This window comes from Streptopelia decaocto (genome assembly GCF_964273445.1).
Source record: "Streptopelia decaocto genome assembly, chromosome: 17".
Classification (NCBI taxonomy): Eukaryota; Metazoa; Chordata; class Aves; order Columbiformes; family Columbidae; genus Streptopelia; species Streptopelia decaocto.
Window position 1 is genome coordinate 11,470,769 of NC_138672.1, and position 17,963 is coordinate 11,488,731.

At 52.2% G+C, this 17,963-nt stretch overlaps 1 protein-coding gene across 4 annotated transcripts in view; it reads right to left on the reverse strand.

Annotated features, from left to right (window-relative positions):
* Window positions 1–246: 246 nt before the first annotated feature.
* MAPKAP1 (MAPK associated protein 1) overlaps window positions 247–17,963 on the reverse strand; it is a 149,300-nt gene continuing 131,583 nt past the window's right edge. For 3 of the 4 annotated variants that reach the window (XM_082067753.1, XM_082067754.1, XM_082067752.1), the window contains 4 exons: window positions 16,429–16,569; window positions 11,044–11,181; window positions 2,641–2,738; window positions 247–1,170 (listed from right to left, as the gene is read on the reverse strand). In XM_082067753.1, the coding sequence (XP_081923879.1) occupies window positions 1,045–1,170; window positions 2,641–2,738; window positions 11,044–11,181; window positions 16,429–16,569 (503 nt within the window). In that variant the 3' untranslated portion in view covers window positions 247–1,044. The remainder of the gene's footprint in view (window positions 1,171–2,640; window positions 2,739–11,043; window positions 11,182–16,428; window positions 16,570–17,963) is intronic. The other variant, XM_082067755.1, reaches the window with a different exon arrangement.

The following is a 17,963-nucleotide window of genomic DNA, read 5'->3' on the forward strand; positions in this document are numbered from 1 at the left end:
TGTGTACGACGGCGGGACGCGGCGGGAACCGGCTCTGCCCGCGGGACCCGCAGCCGCCCCGCGGTTAAATGCCCCTCGGAACCGGCGGCATTTTGGTGACACCGAATCCCCGGCAGCCGCGCGGAGCTCCGGCCGCGGAGCCCCCGGAGATCTGTGAAGGACACCTCTGGTGAACTGAACCAGAACCGCAGGCTGGTTCCCAGTACTCCCCCTCACGTGTGGACAAGGCCAAGATAGTTACAAATACCAGTACAAAGCAGGTCTTAATTTTTATTTTTAAAGAACAATCTTAAGAAAAAGCGAAGGCATTTCCCAGAGTCCCGAAGGCTGCGGAGCCGGCGCGGCAGCCGGCACTCCTGCCCACTGCGAGGTGCTGCCGGCTTCCAGAACATTGCGGTGACTGGAGCAAACGACCTCCAGTAAAACGTACGCAAAGCTGAAAAGCACAGTTAAATAAAATATTTCTGAACAAAACAAACCACAACAGGCTCGACTGTCTCAGCGCTGCCTCACAAACCAGCTCCCTGCGCCGGCTGCTGTGCCCTGGCTCCCGCTGCCTCCTGCACTTCAGCAACAGCAGTGAAACCATCTGGGACTGCAGCCTCCCCCAAATAACTGTGCATCATATGGGCCTCGGCAAAGATTACGTCTGTTTATTAATAGTAAAAATGGATACATTTGTCCTACATTTTGTTTTTAGAAATTTGATCATGTCACAAGCAATACCTGTGTGTACGTGGGTGTATTACAGATGTATATAATTTATTTTAACCAGGCTGTGAAATAACATGTAATCACATCTCTTCTTGTGATTGTACATAATACAGTAATTAAATGATGCCAGTCTACGTCATTCTCTTATTTCTAATCAAAGGAACCTGAAGCGTAACAGTCTTCTTTCCGGCTGATATGGCTCTTTGTTTTGTCCCGGGGAGGCGTCCCGCGGGCAGCTCGGGCGGGACGGCGCCGGCGCGGCCGCTCGGCACACGCGGCAGCGGCTCCGCGGCGCTCCGGCCCGGCCGACGGGCTCTCCTGGGCCAGGCCTCACTGCGGCCCCGACTTCTTCTCCTTCTGGAAGCTGAAGCTTGTTCTCCTGCTCAGTTTTCTTTGTTTCTGAGCAAAATAATCTGCTCTGGCTGTGCTTGCTCGCGACTCCAGAATGTAGTTAACCTGCAAGACACGAACCGGTATTTAACATCGGTGGCGCTCCGGCGGGGCAGCCCAGCGGGCAGGGCGCCTCTCCCGCCCAGCTGAGCCAGGCTTTAGCAAACCCGGGCAGTGCAGAGCACCAGCGGCAGCAGAGCCGGGGCTGGTCCCACCGTGCTCCCACGTCCCCTCCCCACGTCCCACCCGTGTCACCCGCACCTCCGGGACACGGCGGGGCAAGGCCCCGGAGCGCCGGCCTGACACCCTCGCGGCTTCAATAAACACCCTTCTCAGCTTCGGCAGACGGGACTCTTCCCTTGCCATGTTTGCATACTCGGCTCAGCTCAGAGTTTCCCTGTGTTTTGGCACATTTTACTTGATGAAAGCATTTTTAAATGATATTTAACAAGCCTGCTATTCCCTAAATTTATTATCTCCAGTGCTTTGTGATAATCACATAGATAATTTTAATGGAAGGTTAATGCAAGAATCAAAAAGATAAAAATGCCCTTTGGTCTGCCATTAGCTGGGTAATATGCTGTGCCTTAAAACTTGCACAATTTTATGCACTGTAGAGTGTTTCACTTTCATTCCATATTACAGCTTAAGGCATAAAAGTGTAGGGAGTTTTCACGGTCAGTAAAGCCTCAGCCTTTCCCACTTGCTCGTGTGAAAACCCGAACCTGAGAAGCGGGATTTCTGAGACTGCCAATACGGAACTGAGAACAAACCGGCAACCTGTGCACGAAACCAGGAAACGTTCACTATCAACAACCTGCGAGCCAAGGAAAGCTGTGCAACAGTATTTCCCTCCTGAATATTCACGTCAGTCCCAGCAAATCTTCTCCGACCAGTCTTGGATGTGTCGAGTGCTCTGATTACAGCAGCTTAGTTAAGATAAAGTAGGAACAAAAGACTTGGCCTAACGGTTCAGGAAGTGAGTTGAAAATCCCCAAAATACACTCACCTGCTACATTATTAATAAAAATTATCGTATGTCAGTTACTTAGCAATCCTCCAAACTCCATGCAGGAAATCAGAGCAAACGTGACAGATGGCTTGCCAAAATCACTGCTCTTTCAGTTCTGGATTGCTATAAAATATTAGTTTGTGGAAAATCCAAATTAACCATTCCAGAATGCAACAAAAATTTGTTTCAGAAAATAAGTCAGTGTGTGCACTGAGCCAGAGGAAAAGCAAATAGATCTGATGGAGTATCGGGTGGAAAAACAAGCTCTTGGCTTGGCACAAACACCCGCGTCCGGAACAGACGTGACGGGCACAACGAAAGCTGGTGTGTCCCTACGAAATTCCACAGAGAACTGGTGTCTCCGGTAACTAGAGCCAAACACTCAAGGGGACGCAGCACAGACGCGGCGGCGCCTGCGCGGCTGCTCAAACAGCAACGCGGAGCTCCCGGCGCCCCCAGAGCCCCCGCTCGCCCAACAAGGGCTGACACACCCCTCCTGGGACACGGCACCATCGAATACTCACCTTCAGTACAATTTCATTGACAGTAGCAGCATCTGATTCAAAGTAAAGGTGTTTGTAGTCATGATTGCTTAGATATGTAAGTTTAAATATTGCATGACCTGCAAAGACAAGAAGAGAGGAGCTGAGGGCCGCAGGTGGCGGGTCCCGCAGCGCTCACAGGCGTCTCGTGTCACTGCAGCTGAAGGCCAGTGGCGGCTCACGGGAGCAGCTGAACCGGCTCAATACGGCTCCTTCTCCCGTCGCATCCCCGCTGCAGGAAACGCAGAACCCGTCAAACGGCTGGTTAGCGCCGCTCAGCCCGCGCGCTGCGGCTGAACTGCCGCAACAGGGCAGCTCTATGGAACTACTCGCCGGATAATCACCCCGTGCAGGAGATAAGCGTTGTATTTAAAATAAAAGGCCAATTAACCCCAGCCCGTGGCCGTGGCTCCGGCACCGAGGTCTGTCTGCAGAACGCGTGGCAAGGCAAAGCACCCTTCACCTCTGTGGGTGTGCACGGCTCCGAAATTACAACCAATCCTATTCTATACATTGTACTTTTCCCTCAGTTTTCTCACAATTTATTCAGTTCAAAGGTCAAAGTTGAGTAATCCGTAAAGTAACAGCCACATTACTGTAAATTTGGGTCTTTCCTGGAGGAAAGCTAATTTGAAGCCTTATTTACATTATCTAATTCTCCAGGTTACCAAAAAGTGACTGATATACGCTCAGATCTGTGGCCAGGAAATCTGAGATGCGAGTATTTTATTGTGGCATGTTAATTAAACACCATTATGATGCACTAACCTGGAATATAAATTCTATATTGAAAAATTGGCTAATAATAATAATAAAAACCCCTTTAAATCATTTGACAAACGATGCCTCGGTGGTACTGAAGACGCGGGAACCCCGGCCGCGCTCATCAGCATGGTAATGCATGCACCCCGCGCTGCTCCTTTAGCATCCTGGAGGCGTCCGGGCCCCGCTCCTGGGGACACGACACCGCGCTTGTCCTCGGACATTTCAGATCACAGGTACACTGACGCACCACTAGGACTGAAACCAGGTCTGGAGGACCCCAGCCGGGTTCTCTGTGCGCTGCGGGCAGCTCGTGGTCACGGCTCCGTTCACCCACGGTGTCCCCGCTCTGCCGCCCGGCACGGGGACAGGACGCGGAACCAGAGCCACCCGAGCGCGATCCCGGCCGCTGTCCTGCTGCTGGAGAAACTCTCCCCAGTGCCCCCGTCCTTCTCGTAAACCCGTGATTTACTCCTTTCCAGCAAAAGCGCTTACACAGCTGACAGAGCAGAACTCTGGTTTTGAGCACGGATTTTAGAACTGCGAGGACTCGGCTCTTTTGATGACAATTAGAGGGACAGACGCTGGTAAGAGCCGCACTGAGCCATGGGCTGCGCTCAGTGGGACACCCGGGGGACATGGCATGGGGGCTGTGGCACAGGGGCCGCTCGGGGGCAGGGGGACGTGGCACAGGGGCCGCGGCACAGGGGATGCTCGGGGCCACGGGGCCGCGGTGCCGCCGCCGAGCCCGCTGCCAAGCCCACGGCACGGCCTGCGCCCTGACGGGTGATTGAGTGCAAAGGAGCTGAGCAGACTTTTCTTTCGAAAGCCCCATTACCGCATTATGTTTATGTGCTCCGTGTCCACATTACACTATTTACAGCATGAAATATTAGTTCATTGAAATCCTAACTGGCACTCTGCTCGGCTACTGTTCCTGCCAGATGGAATTTCTGAATTGTGAGATTGATTTCCATTTCCAAGAGTGCTCAAATATGTGCTGTACCTCCTTCCAATGGAGCACCACCCTTGACAACTGAGAGATCAATAGGAACTTCAATGGGCTTAGATTTCCATATAGGAATATCTGGTAACAAACAGCAGCAGCTCCGGTGGCAGAATTAAACCAACGCAGGTTTTGCACGGACGCTCCATGACGGCGGCTCCTCCACACACACCGCGCTCTTTGCCAGTGCCGCTCCTCACAACCGTGTGCACTGCAGGAAATCACTAATTCGATGGAGGATGAAAGGAATATTCATGACTTGGACAAAAAAGAAAACAAACACGGGGAAATGCAAATTTATGTTAATTTGTCAATATACCTTGATGATTGCTTTGTCATTACAGGGTCACAAGGCAGAAGTCAACAATTAAGAGTTATTAGTGGGATAAATAGCTGGAGAAAGACCTCACTGAAGAGCAAAACACTTATGGGCATCATTTGACATCATCACAGATTTTCACTATTTCAGAAATTGTGGCTACAACAGGATCAGACCTTGAAATCTCCTCTCACGGACTCAGAATGGATTATAAAGAAATAGAAATATACTAGTAAAAAGGCAAGGGATGATGAAAATACTATACAAACAACCAGTGTTTCTGTACAAAGGCAAATGTACTTAAAACGCTGCATGCAATGGGGTGACCTCTGCTCACCAGCCCGTTACATCTCACCCAACAGCTCCGGGAGGGACTCCGGTGTCTGAGATCCACGTGCGCACCCCCAAACGAGGCTGTGACCTGGAGCAGGGCCTGAAGCTCCCACAGAAACACAAGCGCTGCTTTAGCACCACAACACCCTCCTGGGAAGCTCGAGTAACGAGCGAGCCCAGAAGTTTCCTGCTGGGTGTGGGGCTGCAGGGGGGACACGGGGCGGGCGCAGGGACACGGGGAGCAGCAGCAGTGCTGTCCCCACTGTCACGGGGGGCTCGGCCCGTCCATGCCAGCAGTAGCTACCCAGAGGTTGTTCAGAGGATGGAGCCCTGACCCCGACACGAGTGGACGCAGGCGGGTCGGACCCCGCGTCCCGCTGACCCGTCTGCAGAGCCCAGAGCGCGTCAGCGGGAACCGACGGCGCCAACGCTGAGGACAAAGCGCGGGCCGCGGTGCCGCTCCAGCGCTGCCTCACGGTCACCGTCCTCAGCTCGGGTCCGCACGCGCTGCTGCGGCCGATTACCCGCCGCTGCCATAGCGGTTGTCTTGCTCCCAGATGTGCTGAAAGCAGAGGTGCTATTAAAGCGCTGCACACATCCCCTTTCGTGTCAAATTGTGGTAACTATTCACACACCTGGATTTTTTTTCCCCAAAGCCTTTTGTTTCTCCTTTGAATTATTACAAAAGGCAGAATACAAACAAATATTTTTGTGAGAATGGTGAAAACGGAGGTGGAACGCGGGGTTGCCCACAACCTCCTCACCAGCAGCCTTGTTTGGGAAAAAAGATGATAAATAAATCAAAATGCACTAAGCAGTGTTTCCACATGGCAATCGCCTCCTTCACTGCGTCTGCACCTCATCAATCACACCATTGTCTGCCTGAAAGGCGAGTCCTGTAAATGTCAGATCCACTCAAGCCCAAGGAGAAGCGAATCAAAATGCAGCACGGAGTTTTAATTGGATAGTGTAATTAAACTAAAAAACCCCAGCAGAATAGCTTTGACAGGATAGATGAAGACCCCTTTTAATAGGGCTACAAAACATATTTGTTAAAAGGATGAGGCAATGCACTCCTGATTGTGCTCCAGAGGACCCGCTCTTGAGCAGGGGTGGGTTTAAGGGGGCGCAGGGGCCGCCCGGGGCCCGACACCCCCGGCCTGTCGCCCCCGCCCCGCGCGACCCCGAGCGCAGCCCCGGCCAGGGAGCAGCAATCCGGTGCCGCCGGTGCCGCCGGTGCCGTCCCGCCGCGGCGCCGACCTGCTCTGCAAACTGCGCGGCCACGCGCATTTGGCCTCATTTCTGTTACATGCTTGGAAGTTTCTTTCACTCCCAGCCTGAAGTTTGGGAACATTTTCCCTGCTGAACCTATTTTTTACCTTTTGATCCGGGTCTGTGATGAGCCTTCTATCGGGTACAAATTTTCTTCTATTATTTCACCCTCTGCCTCTCTCTCAACGGGACCCAGCCCAGCATCCCGTGCGGTTTGCAGAGCACTGGGGCGGCTGTTGCCCCTCTGCTCTGCTCCAGCGCAGGCTCTGAGCAAACTGCAACACCCCCGTTCCAGCCCCGAGCAGCAGGAACCCACCCGCACTTCCCAGTGCTTTCTGTGTGGTTTTTGTCCTTTTACAACCCAGTAACGAATTCATTAAATTAGTACTACCCAACGTGCATAATGTGGAGGAACTGGCTACTGAATTAAAACATCAAGCTCCTTTAGCTTTAAGTGCGAAGCCCGGGCAGGCGCGCAGGCATCACCGGCGCTATCACTTACGGCAGCGCGGATACCGCTGGAAAAGCTATTTTCGTGCAGATGTGGAATTCAATGGGAAAGACTGACTCGTGTAGCAACATCAATCAAAACGTCGGCTCCGCTGGCAGCTCTCGACAGTGCGGCAGGTTCAGAGGTCACAGGATAAAGAAAAAGCCGAGCTCTGGTTCAGCTCTAATATCTCCTCGGCACAAGTCTCGCAGAGGTACCTGCCCCCCTTCTGTACCAGGCGCCTTTCATTAATCTTCTTGCCATCTTTTTTAACTAGTCATGCAGAACCGCTCGATAGCGAGACATATAATGGGGAGGCCCTGTGCCTATTACCAGGTTAACACTCTGTTAAGCCCCAGTGCAACAATGGAATAAGAATTTAAAGGAAATCTTAAGCTGCAGGGTGCAAAGCAGGCAATTAAATTACAAACCGAAGTTACCAATGTACTCTGTGACCTACAGAACACCTTTGTTTAGACTGCCTTCATATTAGGGACATTTGGATCTAGCAATTGAGATGTGTCGGCTTTATTAAAAGGAAAAAAAGGCAAGGAAAGGATCATAGAGAATATTTCATCAGTGTTTCAAGTAGATAATCACACAACAGTGACTTCTGCAGCTATCGTAAAATACTCATGAACGGAAAACCCCACGTTATTTTGAAAACTGTGAGTGAGCCCAAGTGCTGAGCTCGGGGCCACCAAAGCGCTGCCCACGGGGCTGCTCGTCCCCCGCGCCCGGCACCGCGGCCACCGGCACTGCAGCCACCGGCACTGGAACCATCAGGCACTGCAGCCACCGGCACTGCAACCACCAGGCACCGCGGCCACCGGCACTGCAACCACCAGGCACCGCGGCCACCGGCACTGCAACCACCAGGCACCGCGGCCACCGGCACCGCGGTCACTGGCACCATGGCCACCAGGCACCGCGGCCGCGCGCCCGGGCAGGGACGGCCACGGCGCAGCCACTGCTGCCGCGCTCGGGCCACCCACAACATGGACAAAGGCAGCAGCCGGTGACACTGAAGTTTCTCCCTTGTCCAGGTAATGTAAGAGACATTAACAGAATCAGATTTCCTTTAAATTACACTATTGCAAAGGGATATAATTGTATTAAACGTATTATGTTGCTTCCTTAAGACTTTATATTATGTACACTTAATTGAGATACAAAGCTCTTTTCAGCTATAAAAATGACAACTACTTTATTAAGGCTTAAATCTTATTTCTCAATGATAGGATGCTTCCTTTCAAGACTCAAAACATTCAGAATCTCTCGTGATAATCAGACTGAACCTGATTTAAACAAGCCGTTTGTACGCAGTGTCTTCAGGTTCTAATGGCATTTGATCGAGCCAGCAGGGCCATTACCTCTTCCCTTTGTCTAAATTCAGGGAGTCTGATCTAATTTACAAATAAAAATTCAAATGCTGACCCAGGCCGACTACAAGGGCAAACAAAAATCATCAGCCATCCCTGCCCACAATACCCACACTAATGGCACATTACATGCCAAAGCTTTCTGTTTTCATTTTCTGTTCCCACCGTGTGCAGCTCCAGGTCCTGCAACCTCAGGGCACAGGAAAGCGCCCGCCCGCTGGGAACACCCACAACAGCCCCTCGGGCTGCGGAGTCCCCGCGCTCAGCCCAGCGCCACCAGAGCTGCGCTGCACAGACCTGGCTGTCCAAAGAGAACTATCAGCAAACAAGCAGAGGCTCTTTACCGCATTGATACACGATTTCTGCTCTCACATTCCTGCAGAAAAGTATCAGTAAAACTGTGAGATCTCTTAGGCCTGCAGAGAGTAAGAGCTCATGGAATACTGAGCTGTGCTGGCTCCCAGCTTCAGAGGAACCTGCAGAAACCTGCGGATGCACCGGGCGCGGCAGAGTCCCCTGGGCCTGGCGGGACGGCGCGGCCACCGCGGGGCCCCACAAACCCTCCTCTCTGCAGGGGCTCAGCGCGCCAGCCCAGCAAAGCCGGGCCCAGCAGAGCCCCCTGGGCCTGGCGGGACAGCGCGGCCACCGCGGGGCCCCGCAAACCCTCCTCTCTGCAGGGGCTCAGCGCGCCAGCCCAGCAAAGCCGGGCCCAGCGTTGTTCCAGCCGGTGCCTGGGGAGGCAGGGAGCCCCATCAACCACACGCGGAGCTTTCACCGCTGTAACCGCTCGAGCACCGCTACATGTGCGGAACAGTCCTGAAAGACGAGATGGAGCGTGTTTGTGTTACAAGAGATAACCACATGAAAACAAAATATATTGCAGAACTCAAAGACCTTATCTTTACCCAGCCTCTCTCTCTTTGCAATAATTCATTCAAGGAAGATCCGGGAATAATTTTTTTATGTAAACTCTGCTACAAACATATATCACTATGCTGATAAAAATCACAGACAAAACTTGTGAAATACAGCGAGTTTCATTCCTTTATGCTACTAAAGTAACTTTTTTCCATTTAAAATTCCAGAGATACTGATCTGCTGTTGAGTCCCCAAAATGCATCATTCTGAGGTGTCACACTACAAGTCTCTGCTCCTGGCCTAAAAGAATGACTTGGGAACATTGTCAGTGAATCGGGAAGAGCTCAGCAGATTTCAGGAGGAGTTATTTTCTCCTTCTGGAACTATGCTGAACACTTATTTAATGGGAAGGGTTTGTGACAGCCATGCGAAAATGAGGAAATCATAAAGGTTGCCTTTGCCATAACCTGTCAGCATCCTCACACAGTGACCGCGATCCTTGCTCCAGTTGCAGTCCTGCCCTTCCGCCGCGGCCGCTACCTGCGGGTGAAGTTCTGTCCCTTGTACCCCTGGCTTGGCCGGATTTGGGTGCAAACCCGATTCCCACCGCAGCGGTGCTGCCGCGGGGCTGCAGAGCCCGTCCCGGCGGGATGCGCTGCGGGGGGTTCAGCTGGAAGGTCTCGGACCATCGTGTTAACAGGAGCATGAGCTGGAAACCCTGGGTTCCCAGGGCGGCTTTTCAGATACAGCCCCTTTTTGTGGGCACGATTTTACCACCATGTTTGCATCTGAAATGAAATGTGGCCTCAAAGCCAGAGGTGTTAACATGTTTACAAGTGCAAAACCACCTTGAGCTCTAAAGACAACGGCTGCACGGTCTGGACTGTCTGGTCACCGGGGAAGCCTCTCCTTGGGGTCACACCTTCCCAAGGACCACGAGATCTCGCTGGAGAGACAGAAGAGGAAGATAATAACTGGAGTAAGAACAGGGAAGCAGGAAGGGGTAATGAAGGGGAGAAAGATATAGTTCAATAATTGCTGATAAAATCTGTGGCAGCCATAAATTTACTCTTCCAAGAGAATTCAACAGATCATTACCTCTGTAAATATGTATCACATAATTCTCCCTCTCTGTCACCTTGCAGATAAGTACTTAATACTTAGCATCCCTACCCTGCAAAAGCACAAGTGTAATAAAATCCATCTGAGCTTTTGAACCGCAGTCACTTTTTGATAGTAGATAGTTACATTTTGGCACCACCGGGAGACATTGCCCAATTCCCCCAGGGCCCATCTCGTCCTTTTTCAAACACATTGTACAGATCTAGACTCCCACGACTCCACCGACACAACAAGCCGAAGCGCTCGGCCTGCGGAGCCGCGCTCCGGGGGCAGTGAGCACGGCCACCACCGCCGCGGCTGAGCGGGGCTGCCCCGCGGCTCGCGGCGCTGCCGCCGCTGCCGGCATGGTCAGCGCTTCCCAAACCCCAGCTCCCGGAGCAGCACGGCGTGATCCTGCAGCCACGGCCAAAGGGCATTCAGAGGGCACTGACACTTACTGTATGGCTGAGACCCTCATTCGCACCTAAGAAATTGTTTAAAACCAACCTGGATGTTAAGAAGTTCAAAAAAATTGTAATTATGCTGAAACGCGTATCTGAGTCCCGAGCTACGGGCTGGAGAGCCGGCGTCTCCTTGGGGTGACACTGCGGCAGCTACTGCCGGGGGCACGAAATGCTCTTAATGACGCCATTAGCTGTAAGCAGCATGAAAAGGACACTCATAAAATGTGTATCTGTTTATGTTGTGTTCTCTGTAACAGAACCGAGTCAGATTAAAAACATTCTATAAAGAATAAAATACACCTATGGAAAGAAAAGGACATGGCAGCAATAATTCTTTGGACATGTAGCACATACAGGGAGGGAGAGAAGAGAGGACATAAATAAAAAGGACTACTCACTTGGGCTTTTTTCTTCCGCAAGGTCACAGGCACAGAGGAGTTCAGAATCGATTGAAATGGGTTTCTGCTTAATCCAAAACTTAGTGCTGGCCTTCTGATTAGTAACAGGGTCTATCTCTACCTTGTCTCCAGAAATACCTGAGATGAGAAAGAATAGAGAGCCACAGCAGTGATCTGTTTAAGCGATTTCATATCAGCTGTTTGACACACTTTATAAATCTTAAATGGGATGAAAGTATATTGCCCTTTGGGGCTTTTTGAAAGCACAGGAGCTTTTGAAACCAAAAGCAAATGGTTATCAAACTGCATTGATAATCTGCATTTTATTCTCCTGCATGAGCATACCAACAAGAAAGAAACCACCGCAAACATTCCTTTCAACACACACAGAGCTCTCCGGGAAGCAGCAGCTACACGAGGTGCAAGATTTATAAAATGATACCGCTAGCTTTTCAGTCACCACTGTTCTATGCAATAGACACTATCACAGCCCGTCCCTGCCCAGCACACACACCGTGCCCCACCGGGACAGCACACACACCGTACCCCACCGGGACAGCACACACACCGTACCCCATTGGGACAGCACACACACCGTGCCCCACCGGGACAGCACACACACCGTACCCCACCGGGACAGCACACACACCGTACCCCATTGGGACAGCACACACACCGTGCCCCACCGGGACAGCACACACACCGTACCCCATTGGGACAGCACACACACCGTGCCCCACCGGGACAGCACACACACCGTACCCCATTGGGACAGCACACACACCGTACCCCACCGGGACAGCACACACACCGTGCCCCACCGGGACAGCACACACACCGTACCCCATTGGGACAGCACACACACCGTACCCCATTGGGACAGCACACACACCGTGCCCCATTGGGACAGCACACACACCGTGCCCCACCGGGACAGCACCGGAGCAGCACACACACCGTACCCCACCGGGACAGCACACACACCGTACCCCACCGGGACAGCACACACACCGTACCCCATTGGGACAGCACACACACCGTACCCCACCGGGACAGCACCGGAGCCCCATGGCACAAAGTCCCCGTGTCCCCTCCCCAGGTCACCGCAGCCGGGGCAGCGCCCCAATGATCCCTCTCATCCGTGCCGGTGCCATGGGGCAGCGCCAGCACTGAGAGCAGCAGCTCGCTGTCCCGGAGCTGCGGACACGCTGACCGAACCCCAGCGCGCTCTTTACATCGAGGTGTGGCGACCCTTCAGAATAATTGTATTTCTTCAGTCATGAGTTACAGGAGAAGCTCATGGGAAAGCGACAAAAGGGAGTAGTACAGGAAAAAGGTATTTAAACATCATTTATCTCTTGCATCTCTGGAAAAAACACCGAGAGAACCTTTTCCCTCCGTGGGGTCCGGCTACGGTGTTTCCAACACACGACACTCGGCTCGTCTCAAGCACAAGAAAAGCTAAAGGTGCTGATGACAGAACTTTCAAGAGATGTGACAAAATACAAAAGTAAGATGCCACAGACGTAAGGACTCTCCCAAACCCTCCACCATGACCCCAAGAGCTCTCGAAGTCAGGATTTGCAGAGCAGGTTGGTTTGTGTTTTCCCCCTCGCCGGGAGCTCGTCCTGTAACGCGCCCCCAGCCCCGGCCCACAACGCGCCTTGTCAGCGACCACACGTCACGTCACAGATCACAGTTCAATTAAGCATTGTATCAAGAGTCCAATTAACACCGGGACTGCTGGAACTCGTAATGCGAGCGGGCTGATGCTGTATCTGGAGCCCATTTTGGTTTGTAAACTAATTTTGGACAAATTATTTAAAATCGGCATTGCTGTTCTACTGCAATGGTTAATTATTCAAAATGGCATTTTCTGTAGTTTAAGGAAAACGCGTAAAGTCGCTGGTACAAGTTCTTATTTTCTCACTGGAAAAGTCACGGCAAGTTGCAAAAATAAAGGTGCAAATCCTATGTGCGCAAGGGCTGTTCCCCATCCCTTCCTCTGAAAACCTCACCCCTGGATATATGCTCAAAAATGTTCACTGTATGGTCCTGCAACTTCGGAATTCACAGTCAGTCAATATTGTTAATGCACCTTGTTAATTTGATAGGATTTGTCAGGTAACTCCACTGGAAAATTATATAAAACTGTTCCAGATGAACAGATGATAGTGACATGAATTAAAGTGATAGAACAATAGTGGAATATAAACCAGAAATGACACCCAAAGTGGCTGTTGATTTATTGCCATCCTGAGTTTGGTTCTGGGCTTCCATGTATATTAGTGCTACAAATCTGGGTCCATTTAGCAGCGCGATGCTCATACATACATCACCAGCGCCTGCTCCACGCCAAGGTCGCTCCCCGCCGCATCAATCTTCCCGCAGGGGCCACTTCCCCGCGCAGGGCTCTGCAGCCACCTCAGATCTAACACCCTTCCTCCTCTTTCATCTTTTTTTTATCATGTAAAATACACTTTAACTTCTATTATTTTTATCTGCAAATTGTTGCTGTATACTTCATCCATTATTTCTGTATCTCGACACCGCTGGCTTGAGCTCACACACACCCAGAGCGCACGCTGACAAAGAGTGTTGTCTTTTTTCTGTTATTGTTCTCACAATCTGGATGTGCTGAAACCTAAAATCAAAACACTATTAAGTATGTGGCTTCTGCAGTCTGTACCACCGCTCAAATTAGTCACACTCAAGAAAACAAGTAAAAATGCTGCTCCTACTATTTTTTTAATTCATTCATTTTCTCAAAAGAAATGTCTGGTAACACTGTTCCGTTCGTGCTCCCTTTGTTGGGGTCTGCACCTGCCCCCCTTTTCTGAAATATTTCCCAGCAGCCACTTTCCAAGACAATACGCTTTTCATTTTGCTGATGTGATACCCACGCGAATGTACCTCACTCCTCCACAACATGATAGAGCCCTTGTCAAAACGCGGAGGGTACAGCTGCGTGTGCCTTACAGCACAACAGCAGCGAAACCAGAAAGCCCAGAGCCCACCCGGCTGTGGGGAAAGCCGCAAACCCGCCCGCAGCCGGCACGGCCCCGGCATCGCCACGAACCGCCTCGTGTGCCGGACCCGGCACGACGAACACCACATCCAGCTTACTCCAGCACTTTTGGTGAACCTTGCCTCAAATTCAGGGATCGGGCCTCAAAACAGCTCCAACATTTCAGAAAGAGCCGGTATGCAAACGGCAGCTCACAAAGGCAGCTCGCGCCACTGCTCCCTGTCCTGTGCAACTGAGACAGAGCCCGGCACGGCAGCGATTCAACCCAACGCAGCTGCGCGTCCTGCAGCGAGGGAGCAAACCGGGAGCAAGCCGGGAGCAAAATGGGAGCAAACCGGGAGCAAACCGGGAGCAAACCGGGAGCAAACCGGGAGCGCAGGAGCAAACTGGGAGCGCAGGAGCAAACCGGGAGTGTGGGAGCAAACAGGGAGTGTGGGAGCAAACTGGGAGCACAGGAGCAAACTGGGAGTGTGGGAGTAAACCGGGAGTGTGGGAGCAAACCAGGAGTGTGGGAGCAAACCGGGAGTGCGGACGGGCTGCGCGGGGGTTTCTGCCCGGAGTGCCGACGGGCTGCGCGGGGGTTTCTGCCGGGAGTGCCGACGGGCTGCGTGGGGGTTTCTGCACCAGTGTGGGGGTCCAGCCCACGGAACCGTCCTCCCCCGTGCTGCCAGGGACTGCGACTTGGCCCAAAGCAGCCGACGTGTTCAGCGCGGCCCCCAAGCCACGTTCCTGCTCCCGCCACCTCCACAAGGGGCCGTGGGACCGTTCTGGATCCTCGGCGTCCTCTAGAAAAACTGGCACTTGGCTATGGCAGATGCATAAAACTGATGACATAAAAATGCTACAGAGAAAAGTCTTTGCCATCATTACATGGACTCGGAATAGCTCCCACACCACAGTTACTGATGAGACATTAAAAAAATGAGACCCGGGTTTTCCGTTTGAGGCTGTGGAGCAGGCCGGCCCTCGCAGGAGACGAACACGCTCGCGCTCAGCAGCCCTAATCCAAATAGCACCTCCGTGCTTATTTTACCAGCATTGCTCTTTGAATATCCTAAAAAATTTCCAGAGAAACCGCAGCTACATACATTACTTTGGACTTATTGAGAGGTTTTGATGCTGTTCATTTGCCCAAAGTTCGAATATCTCACTGGGGTTTTCTTTGATTTTTAAGAAGTGATTACATTACAAAAACCACGTTGTCAGTGCACGGCCATCAAAAATATACAAGTTCACAGACTGTTATAAAAGGGAACTGTTATGGTCCTTACAGCGCCGGACAGGGCCAGCCCGCTGCACACGAGTTAAGCCATTTGTTTCATTTAACAGCTGTTCTTCCTTAACCATTTATCTTTCCCGATCTGCCACGACCTTTGCCAGCTCTCCTTCCTGACGCTTTCCAGACACGTGAGCCCAGCGCCGCTGGCCGGAGCCGTCGCACCCGCAGCTGCTCCGGAGCAGAACGCGGCCCAGCGCCGCCCCGCTCAGCACCAGCGCCCGTCCCTCCCCAACGGCCCCGAATAAACCAGGAAAGCTTGTCGGGAAAACGGAGAGACGTAACTTCTGCATGTGCTGGAGGGCGGAGGAACGAAGAGACCGTAGTGACAGCGACACAAACTGCTGCAGTGTCAGTTTTACAATTCCACTGAATTCTACAGAATAAATGTATTTTGTAAACATAACGGCGCTTAATATTTTACTGCTGAATCATTTCTTTATGGAAGGTATTTGCGGGAATGTCACAGGTCACCTACCAATGTATCATTAATCAAATTTTCACAATTTAAACACAAAGATAAAAAGCCATTCAATCATTTTAGAACAGTAATACGGCTTTTATAATTCAAGATTCTGTCATCCCTTGGCCTTCAGGTTTTCCAAAGCATTCAGAAAGCCAATAAGGGCAACAGAAAACCTTCTGGAGAATACCAGTCGTATGTTGTTCCACCTCAAATTTCCTCTTGCTCCTTAAAATCTTTCAGCCTCAGAAAAGGAAAAACCTACTCATTCCTGATTTTGCATTGCGTCATTTAGAAACAACCAAACAGCTGGCAAGAAGCTTTCTATTAGGAAATCTACATTAAAAAAAAGGGAGGGGGTCATTAAATAATGGCCTTATTTCGGAAGAAACGTGTACTAGCTGATTGTGGATAATAAAAATACTGAAGTCTTTTCAAGTGAAAGCAGTTTTTTAACCGCCGAAGTGCTGGCAGCACTTCGGAGTGACGTGCTCCACGACAGAACCGAGCAGCATGATAACGGCTGCCTGAGAAACGCCCGAGACGGGCAGGCAGCCGTGAGAGACGGCCGGGGGTCTGAACCGCCCATCTTCCCCGGTTACGCAGGGATTGATTTACCTAACTGAACATCAGTGGTGAATCGAAGCCGATGGATCATGCTGACTTTGAAGGACTTGTAATGGTGGCTGCTGAGCATGTCCTGGACCGTGGCGATGTCGATCTGCGGGTCCTCCTCCGAGACCTCTTCTCCTCTTGAACCTGAAACAAGCAACAATGATGAACAAGAGGTTTAAATCCTGCGTACGATTCAGCCAGCGCTAAGTACGGCCGTGACGCCTGCGAGGGCTCCTCAGCACACAGCAAAACGCCCACGTCCCTGTCCCCGGGGGGGAATCCTCACCCTCCACCCAAAGCCGGAACCACTGACTCAGTGAGGACGGCGGGACACACGCCCGTGTCCCGCACCGCGAGCAGGGGCTCCGCGGCCCGGCCCGGGCGGTGGCACCGCGCTGGGCTGCCCGGGGACGCGGCGCTGGCCCTGGTGGTGGCACCGCGCTGGGCTGTCCGGGGACACGGCGCTGGCCCGGGCGGTGGCACCGCGCTGGGCTGCCCGGGGACGCGGCGCTGGCCCTGGCGGTGGCACCGCGCTGGGCTGTCCGGGGACGCGGCGCTGGCCCGGGCGGTGGCACCGCGCTGGGCTGCCCGGGGACGCGGCGCTGGCCCTGGCGGTGGCACCGTGCTGGGCTGCCCGGGGACGCGGCGCTGGCCCTGGCGGTGGCACCGCGCTGGGCTGCCCGGGGACGCGGCGCTGGCCCTGGCGGTGGCACCGTGCTGGGCTGCCCGGGGACGCGGCGCTGGCCCTGGCGGTGGCACCCGCGGCGCCCGCTAACGGGGCTGCGCTTTATTTACTGATTAGTATTCTCATTACTGCTGCAGGTACCGGCTTTATAAAAGGTAACATCTCATTAAGCCAAAATGCCAATTACTGAAAAAATATAACGCATTTTAAAGATTTTTTACATTTTATGACGTTGGATTAACACCAATTTAAACATTACTATAATGCGATATATAATTTTGTGCAGAGTAATTTCTATGCCAGCTGCTAATAAAGCATCTCAGCTCTAAATGATCATTCGGATGCTGTTAGATAAAGTGGTATAAATATGTTTGAAAACTGATTTAGCTTCTTACAGAAGATACTGAGGAATGACACGTTTTGTTTAATTTCCCAGCTAATGTAGTCCTAAAAGCTGAACCAACTGCCAGTTCGGAGCACTAAATTTGCTGCGGGAGATTAATGAAAACTTTATATTTTGCTGAAATTTTAATAACGGGAAGATGAGATGATGGAATTTTAGTACAGGTCTTACAGATCCAGCAAAGCAGGCTCAGAACTTGTCAGATGTTTTGCATCCATTTTGTTTGACGCTCCCCACGCCGCCCGTCCCGCCGGGCGCAGGGTCCCGGCCCCTCAGCCCGCGGGGCAGCCCCATGGCACGGGATGGTTTCCAGGGAAGGAGAACCCGGCCCGGGCGCAGAGCGCCCTGCTGGAGCAGCAGCTCCCTTCCCTTCCCTTCCCTTCCCTTCCCTTCCCTTCCCTTCCCTTCCCTTCCCTTCCCTTCCCTTCCCTTCCCTTCCCTTCCCTTCCC